At 38.9% G+C, this 22,719-nt stretch overlaps 2 protein-coding genes across 6 annotated transcripts in view; one reads left to right on the top strand and one right to left on the bottom strand.

Annotated features, from left to right (window-relative positions):
- Positions 1-22,719, bottom strand: part of LOC134298835 (uncharacterized) — a 483,127-nt gene that overhangs the window by 163,779 nt on the left and 296,629 nt on the right. The window lies entirely within an intron of this gene.
- Positions 1-22,719, top strand: part of crybg1 (crystallin beta-gamma domain containing 1) — a 144,529-nt gene that overhangs the window by 91,431 nt on the left and 30,379 nt on the right. For 4 of the 5 annotated variants that reach the window (XM_062980142.1, XM_062980148.1, XM_062980154.1 and 1 more), the window contains 6 exons: positions 3,616-5,029; positions 5,132-5,299; positions 5,867-5,917; positions 6,014-6,132; positions 9,504-9,666; positions 11,491-11,627. In XM_062980142.1, coding sequence (XP_062836212.1) covers positions 3,616-5,029; positions 5,132-5,299; positions 5,867-5,917; positions 6,014-6,132; positions 9,504-9,666; positions 11,491-11,627 — 2,052 coding nt within the window. The remainder of the gene's footprint in view (positions 1-3,615; positions 5,030-5,131; positions 5,300-5,866; positions 5,918-6,013; positions 6,133-9,503; positions 9,667-11,490; positions 11,628-22,719) is intronic. The other variant, XM_062980145.1, reaches the window with a different exon arrangement.

The raw sequence follows: 22,719 nt of genomic DNA, 5'->3' as shown, positions 1-22,719 counted from the left end.
TGAAAACATCCAATTGAAAGTATTCCAAGTTTTCCTCGATTTCACTACTCATAGCTTGTCTTTTTGTCTCTTGGATAATTCGTGTCCATCCTTGGATCTCTTTCTCCAAAACTTTCTCAAACTGTGCTCCTCCAGGTGTTTTAGACTTCAGCTCCCAGAAATCCCTGCCAGCTTACGGGCTGTTAGGAATTGTGGGTGCTGAAATATAAAACATCTGGACTACCACAGTTTGAGAAACTCTGCTGTAAAGGATCCCTTAAATATATAGCAAACCAGATCAAAGTTCCAAGATGGGCCCAGTTTTCCTCAATGTCTACTAAGATACTTCTTGGAAAAGGACATTAATGGAACAACTCTAAAAATTCCACATTTCCTTTCCTATTTGAAGCTGCGATGCCTGGTCTTTATAGGCTTGCTATGGAGCATGGCCTCTTATTTCCCATGATTGGAGATGATGCTTACATATTCCCGTAGATCAGAGGTCTGTCACATTTGTCATAGTGATCGGATTTATGGATCCCAACAAAAGGATCATTGTTTAGAATAAAGTTAAGGATCACTGTATGGTAGAGCAGTGGTTCTCAACCTGGGGTCCCCAGATGTTTTTGACCTATAACTCTCAGAAATCCCAGCCAGTATACCAACTGTTAGGATTTCTGGGAGTTGAAGGCCAAAAACATCTGAGAACCCCAGGTTGAGAACCACTGAGGTAGAGGAATAAAAAGGAGCAAGATACGGTACTTCAAAGAAGCAGTTGCCACCAGAACTAATCCACGTTGTTTTTAAACACAAATTAATTAAAACGTGTGTGAGTTCACACACAACATGGGTTTCTTCAACCACAGACACCCTGGAATCTCTTGGTTTCATTACGATCTAATAATAGCTTAGTGGAGGGAGGAGAGGTAGGGACATTCATAGCCAACAAGAGAGGGAGGAATGGTAAAAAGAAACAAAGAAATGTGTATGTTTCAGTGTGCCTACCATACTGTAATAAACTACTTCTCTGTTCGGAGGGATATAGTCTCTTGACAAAAGAAAAACGTGGTTGCAATCTATTCAGTATGATTGCAAGATGAAAAAGATATTGGTAATTGTTTCTGTAATAAAAAGTAACAACCTCTGAGAATTAACAGTGGTTCTTTTGATATTTTTTAAAAAGTAGAGTGAGCTAAGGCAGTAGTAAATCTGTAAAAAGATATGAGTTGAAATTAAAGGTAAAACAAATGCATGGTTGAGAATTCCATGCATATTCACAGAATATTTCTTAGCCACAAAATATAATGTTCCTTTTGAACTGTTTCTAGTGCTATTCCAAAAGAAGTTGTTCCCTATCCTAATATATTTGTATATTTTGTTTTATTATGGGGTTGTTTGCTTGACTTAAGTAAAATTTACTTTAAAGACATAAGCAGTCTTTATGCAGTGAGCTAAGTACATTGCTGTATTAGGGATAGTCATTAATAAAAGGAAATCCTGTTCTGTCCCCCATTCTGCTAAATTCAGGTTTTGTAACACAGGTTTCAACATTCCTGATGAATGGCTTCCAGCAAAGGAGAACTCTCCCCTTCCAATGCAAACTCTTCGACAATTTAAAAGCTCTTGCTCTTGGGATATTTTTCCTGCTGTTCAGCTTAAATTTTTTATTGGGCAAAATGGTAACTGGAAATGATGTTGTATCACTCTGGGTACGCTGAAATCTGCTGACAGAGCTTGCAGGGTGAGAAATTAGCCCTTCACAGTAGCCCATCCCTGCTATAGGGCAGCACTGGGTTTTTTTTCTGGCTCATCTTTGCCTAATGGCATTTTATTGCCGCCTTTCATCTTCTCAACTGACACTTAAATGTAACCAATTCTGTAAAAATTAAGTTTAAATCACTCTCCATATTTTTTCCTGCTCCTTTACATTTGGGTCACTTTCTTCTGCCTGCATTCCAATTAATGTCAAATAACAGCAACAACAACAATCATCTTTATTTGTATCCCCCCTGTCTCTCCGGAGGGACTCAGGGCAGAATCTGGTCATAAAAAGGCAAATATTAAATGCCTATATACAATAACAACACACACATAATAACAAAAATAATGACCCAACTTATAAAATAACTAACATCTAAAATTAAAATAAGATATAACTTATCAAATAAATTGTATCAACATAAAACAAAACATCAAACGGAAACATCACTTTCCTCAAGCCGACAGGATTCATTAGGGGTATATGAGATTATTATTGCCAAAGATGTTAACTGGGCTAGCATGGTAAACAGAGCCTGGATACAGGTATCAGATTTTAATCAAAGGTACTAGCAGTATCAGGATCTAATCCTCATCTTCATATGCTATTGAGCAAAAGTACATTTTCAGTTGTTTTTTTGAAAGTGAGGAGGGAGGGGGCCATCTTTATTTCTTTAGGAAGGGAGTTCCAGAGGTGGGGGGGGGGCGATCATGGAGAAGGTGCAAGGTGCTTTCGTTCTTACCAGCCATGCTTGAGACGGGGGTGGGACCGACAGCAGGACCTCCTTCGATGACCACATTGTCCAAGTTGGTCTATAGGGGGAGATGCTATTAATCAAATAGCCTGGACACAAATGGTTAAATATGGCCTCACACAGAACAGAGTGGAAGTATATGTCAGTGGTTCTCAATTTGTAGGTCCCCAGGTGTTTTGGCCTACAACTCCCAGAAATCCTAGCCAGGTTACCAGTTACTAGGATTTCTGGGAATTGAAGGCCAAAGCATCTGGGGACCCACAGCTTGAGAACTACTGCTCTATGTACTCGTGTATAAATCTAGAACTTTTAGTCAAAATATCAATCCAAAAAACTTGGGCCAACTTATCAGTGGGTCAATGTGAGAACTGTACCTTAGCTCTTGCAAAGAAAACAACCTCCATATCACGTTAACTTTCTGAATAGAGTGGTTAAAGGTGAGAGCTCCTGGAAGATCTTGAAAAAAAAACACCAATTATTTTACTTTCTCCACCATAGCTTCTGGACTTTTTGAATACCTGGATGGGGAATTAGCAGGGGCAGCTGGCTTACAGAGGCAGAGTTGAGTTGACTTTCCCTCTCCACTGAATGACCCATGACTTGGGTTGCTGTGAGTTTTTCGGGCTGTATGGCCATGTTCTAGTAACATTCTGTCCTGATGTTTTGCCTGCAACCATAGCTGGTATCTTCAGAGGATCTCATGGCCATTCAGCCCAAAAAGCTCACAGCACCACAGTGATTCTGGCCATGAATCCATGGTTCAAAATCCATTATTTTTGCACCCAAATCTGGCCTTGACTTAAGATCAACATAAGTATATGTGGTACTTCCCATAACTTGAATGCTATGCTTCTTTTAGTGCAGCTTAAGATTGCATTTAAATCCTAAGAAGAGTTATCTTCAATCCTAAATACACTGAGTTGTATGTTTCACAGAGGCCAATAAGACATGCCCTATAAGTCTGAATAACTTGAAGTAGGTCCACTGTATCCAGTTGGTGGAGTAAAATATAAGTATTTCCCATAATTTGATTACCTACATATATTTGTTTTGATTTTTAACACAGTAAAATGAATTATTGGCATAGACTACAATGTAATTCTTTTTTATATTAACTTTTCAGGCCAGCTAAACCAAAAAGGATTCAATTAAACCTTAAAACATCAAAAAGCCTGGAAGATTTAGGAAGTGAGCAAGACTCAATGGACAAAGCAGTCAAAATTAACTTCGATATTGCCAATAAAATATCCATGTTCGAAAACAAACAGTCAAGTCAAAATCAATCTACTGAAGCCTCAAAAAAAGGTTCAGTATCAAATACATTTGTTGGTAGAGCAAAACTGAAGTTTGGGAAACAGCACACTGAAAATGAACTGCTAAACAGAGCAATAAACAAGGCAAACAACCGCCAGAAAGCTATGCAAAATGGCACAAAGATTAAAGAAACCGCTTCAGATATAAAAATCAAGTCAGAAGGAAGGATCCAATCCAACATTATAACAAATGAGGAATTTGGAAAAGCTGCTGAATTTCAGGTTAATCAAACTGGTAATGCAGATATTCTTACAGCTAAAAAATTGGATGTAGAATTAATCAAGGAGAATTTGCAACCCACGAGTGAAACTAAATTTATAGAGAAGCATAAAGAGATTGAAAACTTCCAAAATAATAACATTAATGTGAAGGTTGGATCCATGTCTCCTGAAGGTGAAGAGGAACATTCCTTGAAAACAGACTTACGCTCCACAAATAAAGATGAAAAGAGTTTCTTGCAATCTGACCTCACACCTAGAAAGTCAGAATTTGAGCAAACTCCGATTCCTGAAAACAAAACTGAAGATAATAATATGACAAATACTGTTTTAGAGAATATACACTTGTTTGAGCAAAATATCAGTGGACAGCAAAGTCCAAGAGGCAGTTGTAGTGCTTTCAAAGCTGGTAATGATGAACCCATTTGTGAGTCCCCATCTGATATGGCAAAATTTACTGAAACACTTAAAAATCTAGATAGCGCTATTTGTATACCCCAGAAAAAGAAAAAGCCGAAGGTTCCCAAATCTCCAGCACCTCATTTTGCTATGCCTCCAATTCATGAAGACAATTTAGAGAAAATATTTGACCCAAATGTATTCACTGTTGGCTTGGGAATGAAGAGAGATAAGCCTCAGGATCTAGCCCCGTCCCTACAGCTGAAGCTGCAAAGTTTAGAAACTGAGGCGAGGGTCAGACCCAAACGTGCCTCTGCTGAAAACAGCATCATTCTTCAGTCTCTAAAATCGAACAGAGCAGATCCTGTCCTTTTCCAAGAAACAAATGGAAAAGAGAGTAAGGATAGTACTGATGGGGAAGTTAAGCGATCTCGACTTGAGAACAGTGCCATCTTTTCAAGCCTACTGTCACCCAGTGCAAAAGAAAAAGTGTTTGTGCCATCTGTGACCTCTATAAACACAATTACAACATCGTTTGCATCTCAGAAGAGCAGTGATTCCTTGGGAATAACTCCTGTAATGTTTGATACAGCTCAGAGATCAGAGGTAATAGAACAGACATCAAATACCTCCCCAAATGTTAAAAATTGTGTTTGCTCAGATATATTTTCTAAGTAAGCAGCCTCTGATTTTTTTTTTCATGTTCAGTCTTTTTCAGATTTCAAGGCTGCAAATTATATAGAGAAATACTTGCAAACTGATGACGCAAAGAACCAGAGAATTCTACAAATGCCAAATTTTGGAAACCTTGACAACAGTTTTTCAAGCTGGGTGAAACCTGGACAATATGAACCAAATAGTTTCCTAGATATAGAGGTTGGTTTGAAGCTGATTGTATGCTTTTACACATTGAAACTTCATGCTTTTGTTGCTTTCCTTTTCATTTTGTTTTCTTTCTTTTCTTCAGAAAAATATACACAATTTTGATGATAGAGCAAAAAATAGATAGATATGGAATTGGCTACTGTCGTTTCTAAAACAAAGATTTTCTTCACAGATAAATGTTTTTAAAAGGTTTCAAAACATTACTGATTCCTTTAAAAAAACCTATTTTAGTGATTGAGATGACAATAATATAATAAATATGTATACATTTATTGGTTTAACTTATTCTGTAGTCACCTTTTCCTTGCAATTCATGTTCTTTCTAGTTTATTTATAAATATGCTGGACTGTCTTATCCTAAAGAGATATCCATTGTATAATAATACAAAATCTTATGCAAATTTAAAAGAATGACTTCTAAAATATTTATATACATTATATTTTAAATTAAAATACACTGAAATACAAATTTCACTTTTGTAAAGCTAACTTATATGATGGAGTAAAATACATCTTATTTTTTGTTTGAATTCTTACGGCTTGCTTCCTTTGTTTTAGCAGGCATTTTCAGGAAACAGCCAAAATAAAATTAACCCTAGGCCTGGAAAGGTAAGTTGATATATTTTGTTAATGACATTCTTTGTCCGTGCGATGTTTTCTTGTTAGATTAAAACAGCCTGTGATTTATTTTCTTGATAAATACAGATTGTAATTGTGAACAAGCCAGGTCCCCCAGAAAGTACAATTGAGGTGTTTAATGATGTTTTGGATTGCACTTCTTGGGCACTCTCACCGGTGATTTTTATTAAAATCATTCGAGGATGGTAAGTATTTAAGATCTCTTTTCTCCTTGCTGTTTCTCTAATTCTAAACCCAGTCACTTAATTCTGCTTAAATATAATTCATTTGTTTTATCAATGTATGTTTGGCACTGTGCCTGTTTTATTGCCTAGCTTGGTTGAACTAGTTTACTTTGAATTTCTTCTAGGACATGTTTTGAACTGTCAAAGCAAGCATAATATTTGAGCTAATCCATGTAGAACCTTTATTGTTAACTATGCTCATATTTTCCTGCTTAGATGCCAAAAGGCTCACCTGCGATCCTAAATAATGTCAATTTTTTAATCCCAATGTTTCCTAAATTCTTAGTACTGTGTGCTTTCTGACTTTGGTAAAACCAACAGGAAAACCAGATTTCTTTTACTGAGTGCTGAGCATCTTTTAAAAACATTTTGGGCAGTAGCAGTTTGAAGTCTTTAAAAAAAATGAGCCAGCCTTTGAAAAGTGATTCTATATGGAAAAGACTTAATAGTGGTTGTACTGGTACTTCTTGTCTTTTAATTGGTGTATTTTAAGTTGCTTTTAATTTTATTGAGTCTAATTGTACTTTAATTTATCTTTTTACTAATATATGTATGCTGCCTAGAGCCTCAGTTTTGGGGAAAAGGCAGGATACATAACAACAACAATAGCAACAGTTGTTATTGCAAATTGTGATGGTGGTGTTGCTGCTGCTGTGACAAACAGGGAGAGGCAACTATGGAAGGGAATGGGGCCACAGTAATCCCCAAAAGTCCTTGAAAGGGTACCCTGTTTTGCTCCTGCAAAACAAAAGAAACTCAAAATGCCAAACATTTTCCCCAGATACCTCCAAGGAGACAATATTTTGGGCCTTCTGAGCCATTTTAAGAAATGTCTTTAAAAAAAACAGCAGGAAATGAGCAGAAGTCACTTACTGATTGCTTTCTGTTTTTTTAAAAAGGCCTCCATACCCTCTAGAGAAATTGGGAGGCATTTTGGAGCAATTATTTGACTCCCTGGGGGCAGGAGATTTGACTTGGGGTGCATGTGGCCTATGATCTGCATTTTGCTCATTGCTGTGAAAACTGTTCTGCATGATAGAATTCTTGTGGCTGCCAAAGGTGTGCGTAATGATTCTAATAAAGTCTAGGTGTCTTAAAACAAAAGAACCTGCTAACAAAGCAAAAAATGTAAATGAAACAAGGCATGATTATAGGTTTCATGTTGCGCTAGCTATTTGTTAAAGGGCAAAAATAAATTGCAATAATAATAGTATACGTAATTTATACTATAATTTTTAAATTCTTTATTTGTGTACACGAGTTGTAGGACAACTGGTGCAGCAGTATATCACACCAAGCTAATAGTTGGATTGGAGTTACTGCCAGATCCCTTCTGGGGATTCCTTAGAGCTACACATAGATGCGCTCAAAAGAACAAATTGTGTCTATATTCAGTATAGAACAAAGTAATGTAGAGATGATCAAGCTCTTTTTTTGGTCTCCAAGGTGCAATAAATGCACTGAACAAAACTCTGTCTTCCTTCCTCTTGCTTCTTTTTTCTTGTCAATTTCTCCCCCAGATTCCTCCTTGGCTTCAGCTCTGCACATCTTCTCATGCTTTGATTTTCTCCTTTGCATAGTCTCCTGCCTGTCTAGCTTCTGACACAGATTTGCACCTTGGCTCCACCCTCTTGATCTACTCTCTGGATTTGACTGATGCTGTATACTTCTACCACCAGGTTTCTTACCTTATTTCATTTCTGACTTTATAGTGTGGAATTGGCTGTGAACTTCTGTTTCATAGTTCCTTCTTGTGATTTATCTTTTGAAGCTGATGTTGCCCTTTCCCAAGTCCTGGTTATATCTTCTTCCCCTGTAGTTAGAGGAGTGTTTGTCCTTCAAGAAGATAATGCAGACAGTTCACTGTGAAGAATTTGCAAGGTATTCTGCTTGATGAAATCGCTCAGTCCCAATTTAACTTGGATGGCATTGCTGTTGATACAGTCTCAGGAATAAACAGTCACTACTGGTCAAATAATAATAGGTTCTTTTCAATTTGTACGACTCGAGAATGTGAACAGAATGCTTGGAGAAGTGAGAACTACCAAATGTCCACTAGATCTTTGGTTAGGTTTTCATTTGTTACATTGACATACATATTTCCCAGGATCTTGCAGGATTTGGTTCCTGCATGGTTAATTTTTAAAACATGCTATCTAAGGTGACATTTATTCTCTCTGGTTAAAAGTTTCATATTTTGAGAGTTCTCAAATCAGCATTTTTACAATGGTGAATTATTCCTTCATTTTATTCCATCATGCCTTTCCCTTAATAACCATAACCCCAACAAACAAACAAAATATTTGAACCTACAGTCTGACAATCCAGAGGAGTGCTTCTCCCTCTATAATGCTGGCTCAGAAATTGAGGTCTGCTAGAGGGTCCTCTTTTTTAATGCTCCAGAGAAGCAGTAGACCTTTTTTAAGTTATGGCACCCCTGATTTTGGAAAGCCTTGGAAGTCCAGTTGGCACCAATGTAGCACCAAGTACAAACATGGCTATTTGTTAAAACCATTGGGGCCTGATTGGTTTACTTAAAAATGTTCATGCTCATGGTTTTAAACTATTTTGATATTTTAAATTCACCTTTTAACTGGTTGAATGGTTTAATATATATTTTAGTCTAGTTACATTATTTTTCTTGTTTTATTTTCTTGTTTTATATTGACTTAATATGTTTACTTTTACTTAGATACATAGGGGTGGAGTACTTCATTTTCTTTCCTATAAAGTGTCATGTAACCTGATAAGAATGCCTTCTACTAAAAGCCAAAATTAGCCTTTATCTAGTTTTTGGTCGATATAACAATAATATCAACTATATAAATATATCAATATCAAGCCTTCGACAATACAATAATAACAATAATTGTATTTCTTGCCCGCCTGTCCTCATGGCTCATGGCGGGTTACAGCATCACTAAAACCACATAATCATCTAAAACGTTCTATAACATACACATATTAAAACATATTTAAACTTTGGATAGCATAGGAAAAAGTTAATACACCTGTGGAGTTTGTTTTACTGTCTGTGATTTCACCTCACTTATGTCACTGTAATAATTGAATTTTGAAAGAAAAAAAAGGCTTGTTGTGGAAACAAGGATTTGAAGGAAAGCATCAGTGGAGATACCTTTTCCTCATGATAATAACTCTTTCAGGAGTGAATTTCTCTTCTGTGGGGTAGATTTCTCTCACTTCCTGTTGTCTCACCCCTCTTCTTAACTATGAGTCATTTGTAAGTTGGATATTTGTAACTCAGGGACAGCCTGTATTGGATTTCTAAAATGTGACTAGCTCTAACTTACTGCCTATGCTTCATTTTATAGCTGGATTCTGTATGAGAAGCCAAACTTTGAAGGGCCTTCTATTCCTCTGGAGGAAGGAGAACTGGAACTCACAAATCTTTGGGGAGAGGAGCCATCTGACAATAAAGATGGATGCACAACCCATGAACCTGCAGTGATTGGTTCAATCAGACATGTAATAAAGGCAAGTAAAGGCTTGACTGTATTGTATCTTACTATGACTTTACTTTGTACAAATTTATAGGACTTGCAGCTCCCTAGTAACCTCTATTCTTTTGTTTAATGCTGTTGAATTATAAATGAATCTAGGGTGTACCTAACAATATGGCAAATTCGCTAAACATGTTGTAATGTTTTAGAGGTTATTTTCTTTTTCAGGATGTTGGTGAAGTTTTAGTTAATCTCCTGTTGTCAGAAATGATTCATTTTTAATTTTTTTGGTTTGGTCAGATACATACTGCTTAGTCCATGATATATAATCTATTTTATTTGACCAGCTCAGTTATCAACTTTGGTTTGGATATTATTCATCCAAATTGGCAACTGTAAGCCTAAAGTTGGACAGTCACTGTGCAACAAAATTTATATTTGAACAAGAATGCTGTCTGTACTGTTTTGAATAATATATAAGTTCTTGTGTACATTTGGATGTGTATTTACATCAGTCATGGGCAAACCTTGGCCCTCCAGGTGTTTTGGACTTCAGCTCCCAGAAATCCCAGACAGCTTACCGACTATTAGGAATTATGGGAGTTGAAGTCTGAAGCACCTGGAATGCTGAAGTTTACCCATTCCTGATCTATACCCTTACAAAACTATTTTCACATTTCAATGTACTTCATTGAAAAAATCAAGCCACTTTTCACACACAGAATGGATTCCATAAGGATTACAGATAAGACAGCTCATGAACATAAAATTCAATAAAACATCAATCCAAAAATGAGATGGATAAAGCAACTCATTAACCAGTGAAACCATACCACAATGTTAATAGCTGTTCTCCACCCTCCCATCTCAACAAGCCAGTTGTCCTGGCACATACCTTTCAGTTAGCTAACTTTGAATAAGTGTGGTCAGGGCAGAGAGGGAAAGATGAGATTAACTGGAACAATCTTAAGGCTCTCTCCAAAGCATAATAAATTCAAAGTCTACAAAATGCAAAGTTCAATAAAGTGCAAAGTACGATCAAGCAAATAAATACAAAATAATGCCTAGATCAGAATAAGAAAGTTGTACAAAACATGAAACATACATTAAATTGTTATTTTTAAAAAACATCTGCCAACTCAAAATTACATCTCCAGCTGAGTTAAACGAGTGGCTCCTCTGTCCATCTTTAGGTTAAAATTTGCAGTCACATTTTATTTGTGTTTTCAATTTGTTTTTTTCCAATGTTGTGGGAAAATTCTAGATTTGGGGATTATAACAACTGCTGTTGGGAGGCAGGGTGGTGTAGTAGTTTGTTTGTTGGACTATGGCTCTAGAGACCAGGGTTTGAAACCCTGCTTGACAATGGAAAATCACTGTGTGATCTTGGGCAGGTCACATTCTCTCAGCTTCAGAAAAATGCAATGAAAAACCACTCTGAATAAATTTTTCCAAGAAAACTCTTAGAAATGTCTTGAAAGCAAGCAGCAACTTCTTTAGTGAGGAATAACATTCAGTGCCAGTATGAAGGCTGAGAAGCTATTCATCTTACTTACTGTTACTATACTAGGATTGGCAACCTCAGCCCAGGACCAATTTGCTGTCCCTTTGAACCTCAAGGAACTGTTGCGACTAAAAACAAAATCCACAAATATAACAAAAAATTAAAAATTGTGCTTTTAATGTTAAACAGTGCAGTGGATTGTGGGCTATTGAACAAGTAAATTATTGTTGGTGGAGGCTTAGGTAGCACAACAATGTACCCCTTTTTTGCAAGAAAAAGAAGAGAGGGACAGAAGAGCTGTATTTTCCCACAACACCTTTATATATTTTAAATTTAATTTTCTAATTTTGACAGGATTATAGACTATGCCGAATTGACCTGTTTACAGAACCAGATGGTTTAGGGCTTGTGAATTCATATTTTGATGATACAGAAGAAACACGATTTGGTTCTCCCCAGAAGACTTCTTCAATCCGAGTGCATTGGGGCATGTAAGTTCATGAATATATGTGTGTGTGTGTGTGTTTAGGCTGTATATGTATGTATTTGTAGACTTATGCATTTCATTACACTTTCTTTTGTCTTAGTCTTTTAATGAATGATGATCATTTAAGATATGATTCGTTGATAAATGCTTTGCAGATGAAATATGAAAAAGGGACTTCACTATCAGTGCAGGCAGTCCCCAAGGTACAAACAAGATAGGTTCTGTAGGTTGTTCTTAAATTGAATTTGTATGTAAGTCGGAACAGGTACATTTTTTAAGTGTAACATTAGCCAAATGTGTACTTAGTGTTCCCTCACTACTTCGCAGTTCACTGTTCATGGATTCGCTGTTTCGCGGTTTTTCAATAAACTAAAAGACTATTATAAATCATAAAAAATTAAAATTTACAGTCTAAGGAAGGGAGGAAGGAGAAGCCAAAGGGAGAGAAAAGGAGCCCAAGCAGCAACGGGAGGAGAAGGAGGCGATTTATCAACACACAATTGGTTGATAAAGACTTAAAATAGTGTATAACTACTAAAATAATGTATAAATATTAAAATAAATATAGTGTCCCTACTTCGCGGATTTTCACTTATTGCGGGTGGTCCTGGAACCTAACCCCAGCTATAAGTGAGGGATCACTGTGTGTGTGTATATATGTGTGTGTGTGTGTGTGTATGTGTATTCTTTGGATAACATAGCTGTAGTGTTTGTTTTGCTCCCTGTTTCTTCAGTGGAGACACCTTTTCCCTGTGACAATTCTTTCAGGAGAGAGTTTCCCTTCCTAGGGGTAGATTTCTTTTGCTTCCTGTTGTTTCACCCCCGTACTTCACTATTTTGGATGTTTGTAACTCGGGGACTGTCTGTACTCAGAAGTAATTTAATTTTCCTTCTTTGTGGCTATGGGACTTTTGAACCTGGCCTGTATCATAGAGTTTTTGGTTGATATAAAAAGATTTCCAAAGTGCACCTTGACAGGGCAGTTATTTTGATGCTGATCCAGATTGGGCTACTCTAGATTAACACTGGAGGTAATTACATTGCCAACAAAAATTTTGCCACTACAACTCACTAACCATCCAATCTGTGCTCCACTCTGAACTTAACCTTAGTTGTACCTGTTGGGCACTAATATAGAGGGAGACTTTCCTTAGTGCCTGGAATGATGCTATCTAGTACACCAGGGAGATGGAGGATGTGGAAGTGGATTCTGGATAGCGTCTTTCCAGGTGCTTAGGTAAATTGGGGTGGGGGGGGCAAGGCAGTTGCTGTCTCCTTTCCCCATATTGCCTGAGGGAATGGCATCTAATCAATTGGGAAGCAGCACGGTTAATTAGACATAGAAGCTCCGGTTTATCCAGAGACTTCAGTTTTGTAATTATCTGGTTCCTCTTCAGATTAAATTGTGTATCAAGTCATGCCTTTACTCTCCATGGAAATAAGGATTAAAAATGTTCTAAAGCTTTTAACTGGCAGTGACTGTCACAAAAGTCACTGAAAGTAATATAGGCGAGAGGTGGATATACAATGGCACACGTAGAAGGACTTGAAGGGAGCAATGTTTGCTACACATTCTTGCTTTTGGGAGAAAGAACTATCAGAAAGTATGAATTGGTCTGCCCAAATACAGTAGAGTCTCACTTATCCAACACTCGCTTATCCAACATTCTGGATTATCCAACGCATTTTTGTAGTCAATGTTTTCAATACATCGTGATATTTTGGTGCTAAATTCGTAAATACAGTAATTAATACATAGCATTCCTGCGTATTGAACTACTTTTTCTGTCAAATTTGTTGTATAACATGATGTTTTGATGCTTAATTTGTAAAATCATAACCTAATTTGATGTTTAATAGGCTTTTCCTTAATCCCTCCTTATTATCCAACATATTCACTTATCCAACGTTCTGCCGGGCCGTTTATGTTGGATAAGTGAGACTCTACTGTACCAGGTGCTTTAGACTGTATTTCAGAAAAAGAAACTGGCAAAGTTATCTCTGAATGTCCCTTGCCTTTGAAATCCATTGGGTCACTATAAGTCAACAGACTATTTTAAGGCACACACAGACCCATATATGGCATGACCTTGTAATATGTGTATTACTTCAACACCTCTCCCTAAAATTGCTATGATTGGAGGGCTTTAGAACTTTAAAAGAGCTTCAGGTCACTTCTACCCCAGTACATGTGAACTTCCCATGCTGGGATTACTCCAGAATATTTTGCCTGGTGTAGACATAGCTTCTGTCTCTCTGTATTAAACTGCCAATCCTGAATCTTCAGAAGCGTACAGACTCTGATTCAGCCTTCTTTGCAGGAGCCCTGCATCATTCTTTCATCTCCCAAATCAGCCTTTTTTTTGGTTCTGGATTTGCTAAATCTAAACCATAGCTATCTTTTGTTGTGATAATCAGTGGTAATCATTGAGCAGAATGAAAACCTTTGTGTTATTCCACCATGAGCTGGTTAAAAAGATTTGACTGGATGTTTGTTTGCACAAGAGGATTAGGTTCTGATCTTCCATTGCACCTTCTTCAAGATTTGAGAAATATTCAAATCTTTGGCAGGGAAATGGTGAAGAAGGCCCCTCCTTATGCTATCCGAATCTTTTACTAGACAAAATATGCTTTCCTAAGGTACAATTGTATTTGCAATCTTCGTTTCTGTAGTTTGATCTATCTTCAAAGTTCACTAATGAAAATGGATCATGGTGTGGCTGGGTTGTCTGGGAATGACAAGTATGCTTCTAGTAGGTGAATAGTGCTGTAGACATGCCTTGACATGTGCTTACATCAATGTCATAACAACAGCTGGGTAGATTAATTTGGCACTTAAAAACATTAGAAAATATTAATAGAAATGTGACCACTCTTTGTATTAAATATTTTCAGTCACTCAAGAGGGCTTCACATTAATCTTCACGATAATTCTACAAGTTAGACCAGTCTTATATCTTCTGCATAAGTTTCACATTTGAGAAGGAAAAGGCTAAAACTAAGGGATGACTGTCAGGTGTTAAGGTTGAATGTGTTTACTGCCACAATCATTTGATATGAATGACTTTTGTTAATTTACGAGGTAAGTAGCCATAGGATGAAAGATGACTGTGACTGCTGCTGTCTGTGATTATCATGTTTGCCCAGTTTTTATCATCTCCTATGGATATGTATTTTTTTATAAAAGGAGAAAATGTACATGAAAAAGATTTCAGTTATTCGATATCGATATTTTTTTTTTCTGGCAAGGTAGAGTAACAGACCAGAATGATGAACTTTGGGAGTTCAGTGTGCCATGTTATTACAACCATGTTAAATTGCTTCATCTTAATGGAATCTGCAAAATTAGGTCCATTAACTTTTGCAACTCAGTCTAGTTTTTGACACTGAATCAGAGTGTCTTATCAAAAACTAGCTGTGCCCAGCCATGCGTTGCTGTGGCTTTTTGGATTCATTTGTTCGCCAGGTGGAATAGCAGTGAATAGCCCTGCAGCCGCAAAGCCTGGCCATTTTTTTCGTAAGAGTATCCAAGTTTGGTGAGCTGGAATACACTGAATTGTCTGGGTGTGGCAGGTATGCACGCTGTTATTAGTCTCCTTGAGTAGCATGTAATGGCCTTGGAGCCTCAAAGCCTGGCTGCTTCCTCCCTGGGGGAATCCTTTGTTTGGAGGCGTTAGCTGGCCCTGATTGTTTCATTTCTTGAATTCCCTTGTTTTCAAATGGTTCCCCTTTTATTTGTTGTCCTGATGGTATACATTTTATTGTTTTGTTATTTTTTCCTGATAGTTTCCTCTGTGGAAGTTCCCTGTGTTCAAAGTGTTGTTTATTTAATGTTCTTGGTTTTTTTGGTTTTTAATACTGGGTCTTTTTTATTTCATTTTCCGTTGTTTGTTGGATGGTGTTAGCTGGACCTGTTTTCCCTGTGTTCATAGTGTTGGTTTGTTTTCACTGTCCTAGTTGTAGATTGTTGCAATATTCGCAGTGAGGTGTTCTTGTTTTTCATAGGATTTCCCTTGGTAGGAAACAGATATGCATGCTGCAATGTGTCACCTTGATTAGTATTTAATGGGCTTTTAGCGTGATAGGCTGGCTGGTTCCTGGGTGGGTGTTTTTTGTGTTGGAAGGTTTTAGCTGGCCTTGTGTGTCTCTGGTTTTGAATTTCCCTCTTTTAAGAATGTTGGAAGTAGTTTGCCTGTTTAGTATTTATTGTCTTTGTTGTTTTTAAGATGGTAGGGGCTTGAGCAGTCTTGTTGTACTGTCCTGGTGTTTTGTACTGCAACTCCCATATTCCCAATTAGCTGGTGTGGGATTGTGGGAGTTGATGTCCAAATGGGGGCCCATTTTGTCAGAGATCTGCTTGATTGTGCTTAAAGAAACGGCCTCACAGCCCTTCCGTTGGTGTCTGGTAAGCAAACTGAGGCGTTTCTGAAGTAAAGGCAGTGTGACTTTTTCCCTCCCTGCTGTTTCGCCCTCCGTCCCTTCTGCCTGCGTTGCTTTCCCCTTTTCCAGCTTTTAAAAAACTTATTTTCTTATAATTCAGTCAGGGACTTTGCAAAAAATCCTTAGCGTGAACGCTGTGGGGAGGAGGGATGGAGGACTGGATAGCCGGTTGGGGAAAAGCCACGCCGCCATTACTTCATAAATGTCTCTGTTTACTTACCAGATGCCCACGGAAGGGCTGCGAGGCCATTTCTTTAAGCACAATCAAGCAGTTTTCTGATGAAATGGGCCCCCATTTGGACTACCACTCCCATAGTCCCAAATAGTCGGTTAGGGATTGTGGGAGTTGTTGTTCGCTCTCCCTCCCTTCTCCCGCCTGCGTTCGCGCTATGTCGTTTTCACAAAGTCCCTGACTGAATGACAAGAAAATAAGTTTTTAAAAGCTTGAAAGGGGGAAAGCTTTCCTTCACCCTTTTTTCCTCTGCCTCGTTCACTTGCCGGATGTGGTTGTTTAGGCCTATTGTCCTCCTCCCTCACGTTACACAATCCGCTGCCCCTGGCGGTTGGGATGCTCACGCGCAGCTGCCTTTCATGCACATATGTCTTCCAAGGGTGGGGGTTACTCCGTACATGCACACAGTGCAGTTTGAGTGACTTACAGTTTGAATATTTATTTCTTTTTGGTTTTGATGTCTAAACACTGCGGGGATGACCATGTCTTTTGTGACCAAGTTTCGTGGGTTTTGGGTGTCTTTAGGGGTGTCTCCACCTGTCTGATGCTATGATTCAATGTGTATTATTATTGTGCAGATATTGGATGGCCATCTGTCAGGAGTGGTTGGATTGTGTCCTCCTGCATGATATAAGGAAGTTGAACTGGATGATCCTTAGGGGTATCTGCTAACCTTAGGATTGTATGATATTATTATTATTATTATTATTATTATTATTATTGAGAGGCTGGCTGGCCATCTGTTGGGAGTGCTTGGATTGTATTGTCCAGTGGCAGAGTTGGGTTGGACTGGATGGCCTTTAGGGGTCTCTCCTAACTGTCTGATTCTATGATTCAATTTGTATTATTATTGTGCAGATCTTGGATGGTCATCTGTCAAGAGTGCTTGGTTTGTGTCGTCCTGTATGGTAGAAGGAAGTTAAACTGGATGATCCTTAGGGGTGTCTCCTAACCTTATGATAGTATGATATTCTTCTTCTTCTTCTTCTTCTTCTTCTTCTTCTTCTTCTTCTTCTTCTTCTTCTTATTATTATTATTATTATTATTATTATTATTGAGAGGCTGGGTGGCCATCTGTTGGGCATGCTTGGATTGTGTCCTCCATGGCAGAATTGGGTTGGACTGGATTACCACAGTAATTATTTCATATTACAGTAGAATCTCACTTATCCAACATTCGCTTATCCAGTGTTCTGGATTATCCAACACAGTCTGCCTTTTAGTAGTCAATGTTTTTGTAGTCAATGTTTTAAATTCATTGTGATATTTTGGTGCTAAATTTGTAAATACAGTAATTACAACATAGCATTACTGAGCATTGAACTACTTTTTCTGTCAAATTTGTTGTATAACATGATGTTTGGTGCTTAATTTGTATAATCATTACCTAATTTGATGTTTAATCAGCTTTTCCTGAATCCCTTCTTATTATCCAACATATTCACTTATCCAACGTTCTGCCAGCCTGTTTAAGTTGGATAAGTGAGACTCTACTGTATATTTATAATCTTATATTATCTGCTTAGAAGTGGATTATATGAGGCCCCTTCTACACAGCTGTATAAAATGCACACTGAAGTGAATTATCTGGCAGTGTGGAGTCAAGATAATCCAATTCAGAGCAGATAATATAAGATTATAAATGGGTAATATAGCTGTGTGGAAGGGCCTTGAGTCTACACTGCCATATAATCCAGTGAAAATCAGATAATCTGTATCTTATAAGCAGTGTGGAAGAGGCCTAAGTGAGGCCTAACTCTGCCTGTCCCCTGGGCTGAGTAAGTTGCTAGGAGACCAAGTGGGCAGAGCTTAGTCTTCTAACTGACAGCAATTGGATAAAAACAATTATTCATCTCCCTCTAATTAGGACTTTATTTTTCTTTTCCTTTTGTTGTATGAGCGTAGAGGCATGGATGAAGGGTTGTGTTGCCAAGTTTAGTGTTTCTGGGATGTGTAGTTTTGTTGTTTTGTCCTAGGCTGATTTTTTTTTTATCCTTTTATATATAGATAGATAGATAGTGGTACACACAGTTTCGCACATCCTTCAACATGTCTAAAAGAGAAGTTATATATTAATAGAGTAATAGTAATAGTAGTAATTTTATTTCTTACCCGCCTCTTCCCGTAATAGCCATTTATGTTCCACGTTTTCTGTGTTCGGTACTCAAAGCAGGTGACAACAAAGTTTAAAAATGCATAGTTAAAAAATAAGTACACAACAGCATCTAAAATATCTATATATCTATATCTATAATAAAAGTGAAATCGGAGTATGTATCAGCGTTTTGATTGGCCTGGCGGAATATGTGCTCGCGTTTTGATTGGCCTCGCAGAATATGGATCAGCTTTCTAATTGGCCAGCCGGAATATGGGCCAGCTCTGATTGGCCGCCACTTTCACAGGCCACTGGGATCGCTGAGGGAAAAACTACTACCAACTGGCTTCGTTCGGCCTACTTATCTCCTCAGAACGAAGCTAGCTCTGGGAGAGTTAACAGCCTCGGCCTACACTTTGGTAATCCAAAACACCACTGGGACCACCAGGAAGGCCGGAGCTGGACCAAACCTGACACACATAACCCCTACGACCCATGAACCCACTGACAACAGATCTGGACCACATAGACCCAACATGCCCAACTGTCATACTGATAATAAAAAACTTTGGTTCTAAGAATTACAGTTCACTCACACATTCACAGCATTCTGAATCCAACTAATGATGGAAAATAATTATGTTTTAAATGCTTCCTTTTCAACAATGTTTGTGGGTATGTTTATGAAAACTCTACCCCCTCACCTCACCTCCTTCAGCGCTTCTACTGACAGGCTGCTAGGCCCGGCTAGGCCCAAAGGAGGGGGCCATCTTCACCCCTTAATACTGTTCCAAAGAAGACAGGTTTTCCCTGGCTCATTGGGACATAGTATTATTCACAGCACACTAAAGAGAAAATAATGACTATCTTTTAAATCTTTCCTTTTAAGGATGGTTTACTCCCCCCCCCCCCCCCCGCAGTTTTTACTGAGGCAAAAAACTACCACAGAGCAGGCTTTGGCCTACTCACTCTAACAGGCCTGACACATACAGTCCCCATGGCCTACTATACACCCGGGCACTGTTTGGGGTGGGATGGACCATGGATGATGGACTTGCATATGGGAGTTGTAGTTCACCTGCCCCCACTGAACACAGTTATGTCTTATTTATACTACTATTGCTTGACATTACTTTTATGTTTTATTTATATGGTGGATGTTAGCACGTGGCTTAATGACCTTGCAAGCCACTTTGGGTCCATTGCAGAAAGGCGGGGGAGAAATATCAGAATTAAATACATAAATAAATAAATAAATGTCTCAATGGTATGTGTGGTTGGAATGACCTTCTGTCGGGAGGGCTTGAATGGTCTCTTCCTTTGTGGCAGATGGGGCTGGACTGGATGACCTTCAAAGACCCCTTTCAAATCTAGGACTCTATCTATCTCCCAATCGTATGTATGACTGGATGGCCATCTGTCAGGAGGGCTTGAATGGTCTCTTCCTTTGTGGCAGATGGGGCTGGACTGGATGACCTTCAAAGACCCCTTTCAAATCTAGGACTCTATCTATCTCCCAATCGTATGTATGACTGGATGGCCATCTGTCAGGAGGGCTTGGATGGTGTCTTCCTTTACAGCAGAAGGGGCTGGACTGGATGACCTTCAGAGACCCCTTTCAAATCTAGGACTCTATCTATCTCCCAATCGTATTTGTGACTGGATGGCCATCTGTCGGGAGGGCTTGGATGGTGTCTTCCTCTATGGCAGAAGGGGGTTCAACTAGATGGCCTTTGGGCCCCCCTTCTAACTCTAGGATTCTATGGAAGCCTTTAAACCAGGCACGGGCCAACTTGGGCCCTCCAGGTGTTTTGGACTCCAACTCCCACAATTCCAGAGAGCCTACCCCATGATGCGCTTTATGTCCTGGTGCCGTTTGCAGGATGATGGACCATGGGTGATGGGATATGTAGTACTTTCAATCGCTACGATTCCCACAGACCACTGCGATGCCCATCAGTGACGGAACTGGACCAAACTTGGCACACAGATGGGACATGCAGTACCTTCACTCGCTTCTTGAGACCACAGCAACTGCTACATATGACAGAACTGAACCAAATCTGGTATATATATCCCAAATGACACACTTTATATGTTGCAGCAGTTTGGGGGAGGATGGACCAAGGACGATGGGATTTGCAGTACCTTCATCCAATTCACCTCCCACAGGCCACTGTGATTCCCATGAATGGCAAAACTGTACCAAACTTGATACAAAGGTGCAGTGTAGCCCTCTTTACGTCCTGATCTGGTTTGGTGCAGGATGGACCTTGGATGATGGGATTTGCAGTACCCTTATCCGATTCACCTCCCACGGACCACTGTGATACCCATGAAAGACGAAACTGTACCTTATTTGGCAACAGGTGCAATGTCACACAATTTATGTCCTGGTGTGGTTTGCAGGAGAATGCACCAAGGATGATGGGATTTCCAGTACCTTCATCCAATTCAACTCCCACAGACCACTGTGATGCCCATGAATGATGAAACTGTACCAAACTTGACATATAGGTGCAATGTGGCCCACTTTACATCCTCCTATCATTTGAGGGAGCAACAGACCATGGATGATGGGATTGACAGTACCTTCACTCACTTCCCCAGACCACTGCGACCCTCACCAATGTCTGATCAAGACCAAACTTGACACATCGAGTCCCCATGACCTGCTTTACATCCTGAAGCTGTTTGGAGGGGGATCGACCATGGACTTGCATATGGGAGTTGTAGTTCACCCGTACCAACTAAAGCCAACTGACACTGGATCGAGACTAAACTTGGAACAAAGGCAAACAATTCAGTTCTCAAATAACCCGGGCACCGCCGGGTCCCCAAGCTAGTTATTTATAAAATTTGCAGAAAATGATAGTGAACAGAAGAAAAAAAATCTTCATGAGGGTAAAAGCCAACTAAACATTATTAAAACGAAAGCTGGATTGTTGGTGTTACATTGCATACAGTGATCAAGAGAGGAACAAATTGAACTTTTTGGAACATGGCCATACAGCCCAGAAAATACACAACAACCCCGTGATTCCGGCCATGAAAGCCTTCGACAACAAATTGAACTTTTGCTTGTGCCACAAGGCCCTTAATTCCTCATTACACAAACCACAAATTGCTAATTCCACAGTCCATTATTCAGGTGGTATGATAAAACGGCACCTTAACCTTATATGTATATACTAGCTGTGCCCGGCCACGCGTTGCTGTGGCTTATGGGAATACTTTGATGGCCAGGTGGAATAGCAGTGAATAGCCTTGCAGCCTCAAAGCCTGGCCATTTTCTTCTTATGGGAATCCTTATTTGGTGAGCTGGAATACAATGGAATAGGCTTGCTGCTTGGAAGGCTGGGTACTTGCATTCTAGGGGAAAGGTTTTTTGGGCTGCTAGAATTGCAATGAATAGCCTCGCTGCTTCAAAGCCTGGCTGCTTGCTATCTAGGGGAAATCTTTGGTTGGTCAGCTTCCATAGTACAGAGTAGTATCACTGATTCAAAGCCTGGCTGCCTTCTACCAAGGTTAATTAGTCGCCTTGATTAGCATTTAATGGTCTTGCAGCTTCAAAACCTGGTCTCTTCCTGCCTGGGGGAATCCTTTGTTGGGAGGTGTTAGTTGGCCTTGATTGTTTCCTGTCTGGAATTATCCTGTTTTCCGAGTGTTGCTCATTATTTACTGTCCTGGTTTTAGAGATTATGTTGTTCTGTTTTATTATACCACAGTAATTTTTATATACAGTATTATATTTATAATCTTATATTATTTGCTTTGAACTGGATTATATGAGGCCCCTTCTACACAACTGTGTAAAATCCACACTGAGTTGGCTTATATGGCAGTGTGGACTCAAGATAACCCAGTTCAAAGCAGATACTGTGGATTATATCTGCCTTGGCATTCTGGGTTATATAGCTTCAAAGCCTGGCTGCTTCCTGCCTTGGGAGAAAATTTTGTTGGGAGTTGTTAGCTGGCCCTGATTGTTTCCTGTCTGGAATTCCCCTGTTTTCAGAGTGTTGTTCTTTATGTAGTGTTCTGATTTTAGTGGGTTTTTGTAATACTTGGAGCCAGATTGTGTTCATTTTCATGGTTCACAGCAACACAGTAATAATAATAGTAGTAGTAGTAGTAGTAGTAGTAGTAAGCATGATGACTTTGATAATAAACACTACTTCTCTCCTTTCTCAGCTTCCTTGCTGGGGGAAATCCTTTGTTTGGAGGTGTTAGCTGGCCCTGATGGTTTCCTGTCTGGATTTCCCCTGTTTTCAAAGTGTTGTTCTTTATTTAGTGTTCTGATTTTAGAGTTTTTAAATACTTGGAGCCAGA

Source organism: Anolis carolinensis, chromosome 1, assembly GCF_035594765.1.
Source record: "Anolis carolinensis isolate JA03-04 chromosome 1, rAnoCar3.1.pri, whole genome shotgun sequence".
Lineage (NCBI taxonomy): Eukaryota > Metazoa > Chordata > Lepidosauria > Squamata > Dactyloidae > Anolis > Anolis carolinensis.
Note: the sequence above shows the minus strand (reverse complement) of the source record. Positions and strands in the feature narration are given on the sequence as shown.